The 13,794-nt window shown below is 37.2% G+C and overlaps 1 protein-coding gene across 2 annotated transcripts in view; it reads left to right on the top strand.

The window, feature by feature from the left end:
• LOC108719242 (chloride channel protein C) overlaps positions 1–13,794 on the top strand; it is a 71,620-nt gene that overhangs the window by 33,285 nt on the left and 24,541 nt on the right. For both annotated transcript variants that reach the window (XM_041566420.1, XM_041566419.1), the window contains 2 exons: positions 4,644–4,810; positions 5,569–5,745. In XM_041566420.1, the coding sequence (XP_041422354.1) occupies positions 4,644–4,810; positions 5,569–5,745 (344 nt within the window). The remainder of the gene's footprint in view (positions 1–4,643; positions 4,811–5,568; positions 5,746–13,794) is intronic.

Here is a 13,794-nt window from a genome sequence, read left to right on the forward strand (position 1 = left end):
GTCTTCTGTAGCAGCTTTGTGAAGTGCATAGGTGTCACCATATATCTTTGTCAGTAAGGCTTGGCTTATGCCAACTCTTCCATCTCACAGTTAGAGTGGGTTTCGCATATGCTGTTACTCTTGACACAATATATCTTTTTGCAAGGTGCAGAAAGGGTAAGCTTCAACCTTTAAAGTATACAGGGTTTGTTTCCTTTTTTTTTAACCATGCTAAGCCTCAGTCATGGCAAACCTTAACAGAGTGAAAACAGCTCATAGGCAAATAATTCTAAAGGGCACTGCTCCAAGCTCTAATGTAATAAATAATGATGTTAAAAAACGGATTAATGCTTTTCTGCATTTTATTGAACAGCTTAATAAATAAGGGCATGCCATCATTTAAGTGAGTATTTTTTTGGCAAATTGCTTCAGATATCCAGTAAATATAGCATAAAATATGTTTCCTCATAAACAAACAAAACCAACCCAAGTAATTAATGTCTCTTCTACTTCCCAGCAAAGTATAAAGTATAAATTTACCCACAAAGAGATTGTATCCGACAGTGCTGTTAAAACGTACATGCTGTGAGACAGTTACGGTATGTTACATACCATAGGGCTCCTTTCTTAAGCCTCTGGGCACAGGTGCAAAAGCACTAATGGACACGAGCAATTGAGCATTCCCCTCACCGAACCCTTTCGAATCTAGAGCTGACTAATGCAGGCCGCACTAGTTATAAACTTCAGTCCACAGAGGAGCTTAGAGGCCTGTGGCTATTCAATTACTCAATGAATGAAAACTAGCTGCTGATTGCTGACTGTGGTTAACTTTGTCTGGCACATTTTTACTCTTAGCAGAGGGCTGTGAATCTGGAGTCTCCTGTGCCTAATGCCACCTTTTAGGGGATATTTATTGGACACATCTGTCCAGTGACATCATAGATATACTTGTATGACATCACTTTAAGTTCATTTAGCCTCCAGACACATGTGGGTGCATGTGTCAAAATGCCTCACGCAGTGTGCAAAGTGAGAATTACTCACTGATGAAAACTAGCTGCTGATTGCTGACTGTGGTTAACTTTGTCTGGCACTTTTCACACTGTGTGAGGCATTTTCAATGCACCCACATGTGTCTGGAGGCTAAATGAACTTAAAGTGAGGTCATACAAGTATATATATGATGTCACTGGACAGATTTGTCAAATAAATATCCCCTAAAAGGCGGCATTAGGCACAGGAGACTCCAGATGCACAGCCCTTTGCTAAGAGTAAAAATGTGCTAACCACAGTCAGCAATCAGCAGCTACTTTTCATTCATTGAGTAATTGAATAGCCACACGCCTCTAAGCTCTAAGTTTTCATCAGTATGCTACAAGTTCTAAAATGCAAGCAAAGATATGACTGGGTACTATATTGGTAACTGCACCGGCGCAAGGTTTGAACTTGCAGAATAGGCAGTCACAGAAAACACTCTAGAAGAAAGAGCTAAATAAAAATGGAGTAATGCTATAAATCTCTATTTGTTCAAGATATGCATTTTTTTCATCAAGTTCAAATCTGCATTTCCATCTTGGTCTTAGATCCTAAAAATATAGCTCCATTTTTGGCATGAATTCATTCAGTTGGGCTTATGCTAAAAAGTTCCATAAACACTATCTGAACTATATATATATATATATATATATATATATATATATATATATATATATAAATATATATATATATATATATATATATATACGAGCTTCTTTACTCTTCTATTCAAATTTTGGGTGTTTTGCACCCAGGCAGTGATGACTTCTTGACGTGTTGTGCCGGCTTCCAGATTACCATATATATATATATATATATATATATATATATATATATATATAAAAAAAATTTTCTAACAGATTGATAGGAAGTCGTGATAGTATGTCTCTGACTATCAGGGACCATTCCATTCCCCTTCCCCTTAGGTTGGCCATTCTTTTGTGCAAACTTGTAAAGTTCAGGTTGGATGGGAATTGTTTCTCATTTTTCTAAATTTTTCAACTTTCAAAAATTGTTTTGGAATCACTGCTGTAGGAGCCATTACTGAGTTTATCAAAATTGGTTGCATACTATGTGCCATATCACATTCCTAAGATAACCAACTGTTTCATTGGCCATGACAAGCCTTTCACTTAAGCACTGACAATTTACACGTACTTTGTAGAAATATGCACAGTTGTATGTCAGTAGATGTCAAGCAAAAGACTTTTACAAAACAACATCAAAAATTAACCATGTCACGGTGAGAACTAGAAAAAAGGGTGCAGTTTAATACTGGATATCTTGGGCTCCTCGAATTCCAAACAGTTCTGCGTCAACTGTTGGGCGACTACATCCACTGATTTCCCAAAACATCTCCTGGTGACATTCCAGCTGTTAATTTTGCTTTATATGGGAGCAATGTGTCAGCCCAGAACCGGAAGTGAACATATAGTGACGTCTGTTGACAGATGCTAGTGAAAAAAAAACTAAAGTGGGGGCTGAAAAAATAACTGAATATATGCATAATTATTCAACCATGTGCAATGTAAGTTTTTTTGCCTAAATATTAAAATGGATCACAGTACCTTTAGTTTTAAAAAAAAATCATAACATTGCTTTATTTTGTAAATAATTACTCAAAATCTATGTCTGCTTGATATATATAATTACATTTTGCAGTCTAAAGTCTCAGAATCTTATCCATGTACTAAAATGTGCAATAAATACAGTATTTCCTCTGTGCAGATGGGTTTTCAGTGTGTGTGGCTATGTTTCTCTACAATTAGATAAATGTTTCACACTTCATCTAAATTTAGGACTCTCCCAACTGAAATATTAACCATACCTTTTCATTTGTGTGACTAGTCATTACAAAGCTGATTCTCATCAGGGGTTTTCAGCAGCTAAACAAAGCCAAAAAAGCACTTATAGCTGAACAGGGGCAGATGTTTCTGGTTCCCATCCCCCTTCCTTCCCAAAAAATACTGGTAAAAGCTTGGGCTTTTTCCTTGGTTTGTATTTCCCAATAGAGAATGCCAAAATAAGCTGTAAATTATTTAAAACTGCAGTTCAGATATATTTTACTTGAAAAAATTAGTCAAAAGAAGTTTTTCTTCTGACTTTATCTCAATATGTCAGTCTCAGAGCCAGTGGGAGAACAAGCCTGTCATATTCCCCAGTGTGGTAAAATTGCTTCATCCAGTGGCAGAAATGTTATAAATCCCCTTGAATATTTTAATTTTCATTCCCATTCTACTTGGCTTAGCCCTAGAACACCTGCACCTTCTGCATCAGTGGCAGTTACAGCAGTGGCACCTGTCTTTGCTTTAAGTTTCACATAGCCTCTAATGCAGTGATCCCCAACCAGTAGCTTGTGAGCAACATGTTGCTGTCCAACCCCTTTGGATGTTGCTCCCAGTGGCCTCAAAGTAGGAGCTTATTTTTGAATTCCAGGCTTGAAGGCAAGTTTTGATTGTATAAAAACTAGGTGTACTGCCAAATAGAGCCTCAATGTAGATTGGCAATCCACATAGGGGCTACCAAATGGCCAATCACAGCACTTATTTGGCACACAAAGAACTTTTTTCATGCCGGTGTTGCTCCCCAACTCCTTTTACTTCTGATTGTTGCTTACAGGTTCAAAGGTTGGGGATCCCTGCTCTAATGTATACCTCCAATGTACTGCTTTACCAGATATTGTGTACATCCAACTTACCCCCTAACTAGAACTCAAGAACTTATTTCCTCCAGCTTTCAACTACACCTAATTATTTAAAAGTGAATTCTATTCTTAATTTGTTGTTTGAATATTATAAGGTTTGCCCATATACCCATGATAGCACAACTAAAAAATACAGAGGTCACCAAATCTCTCTCTTTTAAGTTGCAATAATACTAGGAGATAGTTAAATGAGAAATATATAGGCACAGGTGAAACAGTAACAACCCTTTAGGTTTGTGAATAACCTTGGAGTAATGCCAAGATCAGGGCTGAAAAAAGAAGGGAGATCCCTTCTGGAGAAACAATACAGTTTAACAGGTACGGAAGATAGACAAAAGTGAATGCAGGGCACAGGCGTTCCTAATTGAAATTTTTGTCTTGAATGTTGTCTTGAAACTCTGGTTACATGACTATTACAATACCCAAGTGCACCTTAGGGAGAATTTTGATCATGAAGCTGTCAGACAGCAACCATTTATAACGGCCCAGTGCAAATTGTCATTTTCTGAAGCGCTGTTTATATAAAACAGTCTTTCTAAATAAAAATCCTTATTTTATATTGTTCAATAAAATGGCAATGGCACCAAGTCAAGTGTCCTTCTTGGCCTTCCCTGGTTCCCTTTTGGATCTTCTTTATGGTCCCATCTACTCCCTTGTCAGGCGCACCCCCCCAAAAAAAAACTATAAACACCCCACCCCATACAGAAAACAAAACAGTTGCTGGATTTCTCTAACTGCAGATACAGAAAGATAACATTATTAAATATTTTCTTAAATGTGTGCAATTGTTTGATCAACATTATTCATGATATTGCTTCTCTCATGAATGAAAAACACTAGATATGACACTATGTACAGCACAATGCATCTGGAATTCACATCCTGAAAATACTAATGGCTTCTGTGTCTTGCTTTATGCTTCTAGGTGGAAATAACTAATGATGTACAGTCTATTCTGCTGATCATGATTGCAGTATTGGTTGGGAAAACGGTGGGAGATTACTTCAACAATTCCTTATTCAGTTCATTACTGCACCTGAAGTGTATCCCATACTTAAAAGCGGTGCCCAATGTTGTACATGGGAAAAAGAAGTAAGTTCAAAAGACTATACGTGCTCACAAAACTCACAAAGAACACATATTTGGTCAAACCAGTTCCTATACCAAACCTTGGCTTTGTAGAAGAGGGGAATGTTGGCTTGATCTTTTAGTTGAAAAATAATTTTGGGGTTAAATTATAAACCCTTTAATGGCTAACAATAAAGAAATACATTACATTTTCCTTTTCCAGGCATTTGTGTAGGATCAAGCAGGGCAGGCTCCACCCATTTTTGAGCTCTGTACTATACTCTGTATAGAAATGATGAGCCTATAATGCATCCAGTGATGCACGGGTTGGGTAAAACCCGCAACTGACTATCCATATATTCGTTTTAACTTTAATCTTGTATTACGATTCCTATTGGTTCACTATTCCCCACCGCAGAGGTGTTAACGAGTGTAAAGAATCCCAGAACAGGGGGAAATGTATTGGTTTCTTTTGCAATTTTGCAATTACAATTCTGTGTATGAAAATACAACATTAATTGTGCTTTGTAGCTTTGCCAATTGATGTTGTTCCTTTGCTTAATTAAAACCTTATGTTTATTAGTTGGAGAAACAGCACGGGCCTAAGTAATGCTTTGTAAGCAAATCTGTAAGTTAGATTATTATAGCTGCACAAAGATTGGCTGTTTATATAGCATCTCATATTGGAACAATTTGTGAACTCAACAATTGCTCATCTAATGCAAGCCTTTATATCCCGATTACTAAAATGACCCACAGCCTATCTGTTTTGTGTCTTCTAGGGTGAATCTGGAATTGTTCACTGCCAGGGATGTGATGCAGCCATGTACAACAATCCACCTTCGGGAAAATGTCTTTTTATTGGCTGAGCTTCTCACCACAACAAGCCACAATGGCTTCCCTGTGGTTTTCAGTCCAGCACCTGGCCAAGAAGAGGTTTTCCTGGGAACAATTACAAGGTAAAATGGCCTTTTAGGGCATGTGTTATATACTTGTGATAATAAATGATCATTACCATGTTTGAGACATGTGAATACACAACTTGTACTTATATCAAATATTTGAAAAGCATGCCAGAAAAGGATATCTAGTTTGTCCAGTACAAAAATATAATGAAACACTATCCATTTTAGCTTGGGAGGAATAAGGTACATGCACAATAATAGGGATGATTGTTGATAGGTCTGAGACAAACATTGTATGATACAGAGACTCATTGTCATTGGTTGTGTGTAAAATTACTTGCATGCATTCAAAAGCACTAGTTTACAGACCCATACCTTCCCGTGTGCAGGAGGCTAGATAGGTACAACTTTAGAACTTATAAACTTAACTTGTGCCTAATTTATTATAATTGGTTAAAAAAATAAATGTTGGCGGTCAGCAATTACCCAATGAGGTCCTCGATTGGGCAGGAAAATCAAACCTGCCCAACACCTGGCTTATTTTTGGGCAGATATCGGTCTGGGGGGCCCATTGGAGGGCCCCATACACAGGCAGATAAGATGCCGAATTGGTCTAAAGGACCCAAATTGGCAGCTTAAATCTGTCTTTGTAGGACCACCTTTAGCTTGGGGCGAGGACCATTAGCCAGTGCAGATTTATGCTATTGACAATCCTGACGCCTCACCCATGGCTTTTGGGACTGTTGGATAATACCAAAAGTCATGTGACTTACACTTTACTGTAGATAGGGTTATGCCATACAAAAAATAAAAACATTTTTTTTTTTACATGGGGAGCATTCAGTAGTTTAATTTTGCAGTCTGTGATGGCCATTGGCACCGCCATTTTGGATACGGCACCAAAGAGGAGAGGCATGCTATCAGGTGCTCCTTACAGTCTGCTGCAGCAAATGTCCTCTCTACACAACAAGAGCCGAAATTCTAGTTAGGAAATCAAAAATTTGGCTCTTAAAAGTTACTAGAGGTGGCTTTTTGCTGGCACCAGTAAAGTTCCTTATTGCGTTTGATGGCTCCAAATACTTAATATAAGGTTAACCAGAAAGTGAGCTTAAATAAGTAAAATTCATATTTTATCCAAAATCAGTTTTCTGTAGTCTATTTTAATTTACTGTGGTTTAATTTTCGTTCCATCATTAATCTTTATTAGATCTGCTATACACCAGAGCAGGTACCCAAAAATGGAGTTGGGGGAAGTGAGTGTCCACCTGTATTGGGCTACTGTCAGGCCCAAATTTGTGGAGAGGCCACCAAGGCCTGGGCCTGGGGCGGCAAGATTTTAAAGGGCGGCATGCTGCCCGACCACACCAACATTGGTTCAAAAACACTGAGGATGCGCAGCAGATACAACTGTTTTTTAAATTTCCCATGCACCGATCCCCATTGCTCCAGTCTTGATTAAACTTTGAACAAAAAAAAGGGAGGTGACGGAGGGCGTCAAGCTACAGCGGGCCTAGGGTCGCCCGATGTATGTAAATCTGGCCCTGGCTACTGTCCAAGGAAATGGGGGAAGCATCCCTGTGCATTACAGTTAAATGAAATGTGCTATTTTATTCCACTCAGATTTTCCTTTTTGTTTCCATTTCACATTTAGATTTTGAAGTTAGGATATCAAAGCAAGGTTTTTTTTGTCTGAAGTAGAGGTTCTTGCAAGGTGATATAATATCTCTTCAGTACTGAGAACGTCAACAGCCCTCTATTCTTCCAATAATGTATAAAGAACACGAGTTCACCAAATCGTTATCCTTAGATTGGACAAAAGTACATGACATAGGGATATACACATTAATAACCACCAGAGTATACACAATAAGCAACTGATTTTCCCCAGGAAACATATAGTATATAAAATAGGGCACAGTATATGATGGGAAAAGTTGACGGCACTCCAAGGACACCTTTAGACCAAGTTTGTGTTAAACAAAATATAGGTTTATTAGCTCCAACAGAATACTCCTGCTGGTCCCCTGGGCCCCCCTGCAGGTGCGGGGTCTGCTTCTTCCATACTTACGCCGCTGACTGGCAAGATGTATGCTGTCTTTATTTCCACTTATTTGTATTTGATTGTCGTGCTGTCAGTACCTGTGTATGTGCTGATGGGCTTTTTCTAAACTTAGAGCAAACCCACATTGCTACATAAAACCTATGAAATGCTTCTTAAACTTCCTTTTTATGATTATTTTCCGTTTAAATATTTGAACGCAGATGCAATCTCTTTTTGAGGTAATACAAAAGAACTAGTCAGACCTCGTGAGGATGAGGATTGCTCATCTAATAGGCAACGGGAAACTAAAATATAGTCTCTTTACTATGATGTCTTCTCTGTTTTATGTGTAAGTGTTTGCAGCTGCTGTTTCTGTACATTTTTCATACATATTTCTCCACAACTAATCCAGCTTGCCACAACACAAATGATGCCAAATTCTTACAAGACAAGCTGCACATAACACATCCTGTGTGTGAATAAATCTGTCACTGAAGCTTGAGCATGCACATCCTAAATGTGGCTCTGGGTGGTACGAATCAAACCATCTGACATGACATCCTATTGCTTAAGGCTTATGCAGATATACAGTATTATGCCCAATAAATGCACTTAGTCACATTGCATTAGTGTTGTAATGGCTTTATGCTAGATCACTTATTGTAAACTTTCTGTGGCGGGGACTCCATTATGTCAACATTACAGTTATGGCTTCATACACAGATCAGTATTTATATATGTTTATTCTACTGGAAACATAAATTGTTAAATTGATATTTACATACCATCATACTAAGCAATATCAATTAAAATGCCTGGGAAAGAGTATCCCCTATACTCATCTCCCTGTAATCTTAACTGACTGCATTTAGAGTATTTAAGTAAAAAAAAAAAAAGCAGTACAGGCATAGGACAGGTCACAATAGCATATTGCATATAGTTCACTATAATGACAGTGGATTTGTTTTGCTGCTGCCCCATAAAAGTGACACATTCAGTAATCACATGACACCATCAAAAGATGCCCCCATAATTAAATCCACTGCATCCCGTTATGTAACCAATTAGATAAGGTGTATGAGGTCACATGCTATTAACATATATGTGCAAACCAAATTCTAGCAAAAAACTGAATTATGTACAGTAAATAGTGTAATTCTGAAATACATTAAAAACTCCAAATTTCTATTTAAGCTCCATCTTCAAGCTCCAAATATGTAGTTAGACAATATAATCCAATACAGATAATATCCATCCATAGCTTTTAGTATATAAATGAATTAAATGATTCTAGATGCCACAACTGATTTGTCTTAATTAGTGATGAGCAAAACCGTTTGAAAATACATAAAAAGCATTGAAGTTAAAGGGTGTTTTTTTTGCGGCCACTTTTTTCCCACTAATTTTTGTCAAGCAGAATACATTGGAGTCTAGTGGTGTTGAGTCATTCTTGCCGCATTCTTTTCACAGTAAAATTTTACAGTGGTTTTGAAAAAATATTTGCAGATGGTAAGATGTGGAACTTCACTACAAATCTGTACCTGGTGCAAAGTGTCGCTCATCATTAGCCTTAATAAGTACATTTTAAATAGGGAAACAAATAACATTGTCCAGAGACCCTATCAGTTTTATACCTGTGCCAGTATTGGTCCTACTTCTTTCGAAGTAACGTTGGTCAGTCAAAATGATAATAAGCTGTTTGTTTTTAAACAGGTGACAAGTAAATTCTTCCTGCTGATTGGTTGATATTACCTTCTGCTCCTGGGCAAACTTAGTGCCCATAACAGTCTTGAGAACTTGAATGGATTTGGTCAAAAGTAGGCATGGCCTAAAGCAAAATATAAATGTCACTCTTTGGGGTCCGTTTACTAAAGTGCGGTAAATCTGACTTTAAGTTTCCGCATGTTATCGCTGAGAATATTTTTCCGCCAGAATATTCGCAGCGACTAAGCTTACTAAACAGCGATGCGCTCAGAAGTCATTGCGATCACTTGCGGTAACTACGTTAAGGAACCAGCTTACGTTAGCGGTAATTTTATCGAGTTTTACGAATTTTCTGGCGACAAATTACGTTTTGCGAATATTTATTCTATAAAATAGACTTATTTGATGGCGGTTATTATGGCAATTTTTACTGTGACATTTATGGCCAGAAATGCATCTTCAAAACTCATAAAGTTTATTGACTGATGATTATACCATCCAACAACATTACCAGAGTGACACCAATCAAACATTTATGCATCATATAAACCCAAAAGAATCATATGAACAAGAAATCATACCAGTCAATCTCTTTGCTTCATAGAAATGCACAGTTTAATGTAGCCAATCACAATGAAACCAAAAAGTGTAGAGGCTGACGAATCCTTGGACTGTGATGCCGCTGCCAATAATACGCCTCTGAGCTGAAACTACTGCTGTTGCAGCAGATGGAAGCAGAAGCCAAAACATCCTGTCAGCTATAGCTACGGATCTCTCTGCTGTCAGCAAAGAATGATGGGTAAAAAAAAGTATTATGGGATATTTCCTGCCCCTTGAGAATTTTCTGGCAGAAAAATACTTTTATGCCACTACATAGGTGGCGGTAAAATTTTTGCGTAAATTTAGTCATTTGCACATTTCGCTGTTTAGTAAACCAGGCGTTAATGTGTACGTAGCGTTATTTTCAGCGAATACTATAACTGGCGAAAACATATTTTTGCGCAAGAAAATTCACAAATGTATATTTACCGCAGGTTAGTAAACTGGCGAAAACATATTTGGCGACAAATTTGTCTATATTTAGTGCGCATATTTTTACAGCGCTTTAGTAAACGGACCCCTTTGTGTGCTGGACTTTTATTGAATTCCCTTGATTTCATTTTGAAAATCTAGTAGCTTTTGTATTATTAGAAAATTCATAATGATCGTGTTGCAGTGTGACCTTTACTGAGCTGTGTAAAATGATATCCACCAATAAAACTGTGTCAAAAGCATGGACAAATGCATTGCAATTGTAAAGAGTGATTTTACTCTGACCGTCACAGTTCTTGATATGAGGAAAAGAACCAATTTCTTATAGAAGTGAGGAGATCATACCAAATGCAGATTGCTGCTGCAAGGTGCTTTATTTCAGACTACTTACACACAACATGTTTCAGGCTACACGTGCCCTTTCTCAACTGCACTTGTAGCTCGAAACATGTTGTGTGTAAGTAGTCTGAAATAAAGCACCTTGCAGCAGCAATCTGCATTTGGTATGCTCTCCTCACTTCTATAAGAAATTGTATATATCACTGACCAGCGGGAGGTCATAGAGGATAGAAGCACCAAAGAACACTGGCTTAGGCAGTGCACTGGAATACCCATAGTCTTATAGGAAAAGAACCAGTTGCAGTAGTTGAGGTGATCCTTTAATCTAATCACCTTCAGCTATGTCATTATTTTATGCCACTCCAGACATGGAATAATAATGAATGAGTGTAAGACACATGATAAAAAAAAATGGCACAAAAAAACAATGTTCACATTTACGGTTTTATCCCATAATTTTTCAAGTTGACACATTTACTATTGGTCGAATATCGAGGGTTAATTAACCTGCGATATTCGGCCGTCGAAGTAAAACCCTTCGACTTCGAATATCGAAGTCAAAGGATTTACCGCATTTTAGTACGATCGAACAATCAATGGAAAAAAAAAAAAGGATTTTAATCCATCGATCGAACGATTTTCCTTCGATCACAAATTGGCTAGAAAGCCTATGGGGACCGAAGTTTTTTTTAAAGAGACAGTACTTCGACTATCGAATGGTCGTATACTTGAACGATTTTTAGTTCGAAACGTTCAATTCGAAGTCGTAGTTGAAGGTCGAAGTAACCAAAAAAATACTTAGAAATTCGAAGTATTTTTTATTCTATTCCTTCACTCGAGCTAAGCAAATGTGCCCCTGTGTTTTACATTGGAATTTTACTCCAAGCTACATAGCGGGCCAAATTCAATACACAGCTTGATAAATATGTAGTGATAGGCGGAAACATTTGCAAAATGCATTGAAGTCAATGGGCGTCAAAATTATTTCGAGGCGCGTTAATTTTGACGCCCGCGCCAATTTTGTTCAAATGCATTAAAGACAATTGGCGTCTGAATAATTTTGACACGCAACAATTTTAATGTGCGCGCCTATTCTGACACATGCCCAATTTTTTTTGACACAGCAGATTTTTTAAAAAATTTGCTTAAAATTGCCCGTTCTATAACATAATAAAAGTTACCTTAAAGGTGAACCACCCCTTTAAGTAGAATTTATTTGATTAACTGTGTAGCATGACATAGCGTGAAATTCAGCTCTAAATGAAATACAGTTTATACTGTATATCCAAACAATTTTCGTAGTCCCCATTTGTATTTACGGTAACTGTTATTGTTGGGTGTGTGGGTGTTGCTGAATGCACTTTGTGCACATTTTCTTTCTTTATTTTTTTCTTGTCTGTTTTGGTACATGACTTTCAATGTATGATCTTTTGCACTCTGCTTGGTTTCGGAAAGATGTGCTATAGATTGAGACGAATGCACAAATGTTTGTTACTTTTAGACTAAACATGAAACAGAAGCACCTAATGCATAAAGCCCACTTACAGTAATATAACAGCAGTTTATTTCACAACGTAATAATATACAATATTATATATTAGGAATTATAGCGACAACAACAAAAAAAAACTTTGCATAAATACATTTTAACAATTTCCCATAAATAAACAGTATAGATTTATCCAGTGAGAAATGAAATCCAAACTTATAAAAAATATGATTTGGAAATAGAAGCATCACCTCACATTAATATAAAAAATATCTGTGTACTGCATTATTATGTTCGATTAGAATTTATTCTATAAGCCAATTTACTTCTTTATTTCCTTTTGGCCTTCTTGAAATGAAAGTAGCCCAGTCCTATAAAGTAAGTCACTCTACTTTTAAAGATAAGAGGAGAGCTTAATTTGCTTACAAATATTACTGTACTTAATCAATTAGGGATGCACCGAATAGAGGATTTGGCCTTTTTCAGCAGAATTCAGACAAATCCACGTGCCTGGCCAAACCGAATCTGACTTTTCGTCACACAAACAAGGAAGTTAAAATAGTTTTTTTTTTAATGCCTCTAATTTGCACTATGCAAATTATGGTTCAGATTCGTTTTGGTATTTGGCCGAATCTTTCATTCGGGATTCAGCCAAATCTTAAAATAATGGATTTGATGCATCCCTTTAATCAACACCATGTAACTGGGCCATGTTGCTATGATTATTTTAATAGCAAACACATGTTTGATCACAGGGTATGGGATCTGTTATCTGTAAACCCGTTATCCCGAAAATTCCAAATTACAGAAAGTCGCTCTTAGACTCCAATTTATTAAAATTTTCCTTTCTCTCTGTAATAAAAAAAAACAGTGCCTTGTACATGAATAAAACTAAAATATAATTAATCCTTATTGGAAGCAGAACCAGCCTATTGAGTTTATTTAAAGGGATACTGTCATGGGAAAAAAAAATTTTTCCAAAATGAATCAGTTAATAGTGCTGGTCCAGCAGAATTCTGCACTGAAATCCATTTCTCAAAAGAGCAAACAGATTTTTTATATTCAATTTTGAAATCTGACATGGGGCTAGACATATTGTCAATCTCCCAGCTGCCCCAAGTCATGTGACTTGTGCTCTGCTAAACTTCAATCACTCTTTACTGCTGTACTGCAAGTTGAGGTGATATTACCCCCTCCCTTTCCCCCCTCCCAGCAGCCAAACAAAAGAACAATGGGAAGGTAACCAGATAACAGCTCCCTAACACAAGATAACAGCTGCCTGGTAGATCTAAGAACAACACTCAATAGTAAAAACCCATGTCTCACTGAGACACATTCAGTTACATTGAGAAGGAAAAACAGCAGCCTGCCAGAAAGCATTTCTCTCCTAAAGTGCAGACACAAGTCACATGACCAGGGGCAGCTGGGAAATTGACAAAATGTCTAGCCCCATGTCAGATTTCAAAATTGAATATAAAAAAATCTGTTTGCTATTTTG

Source organism: Xenopus laevis, chromosome 6L (genome assembly GCF_017654675.1).
Source record: "Xenopus laevis strain J_2021 chromosome 6L, Xenopus_laevis_v10.1, whole genome shotgun sequence".
In the NCBI taxonomy this organism is placed as follows: Eukaryota; Metazoa; Chordata; class Amphibia; order Anura; family Pipidae; genus Xenopus; species Xenopus laevis.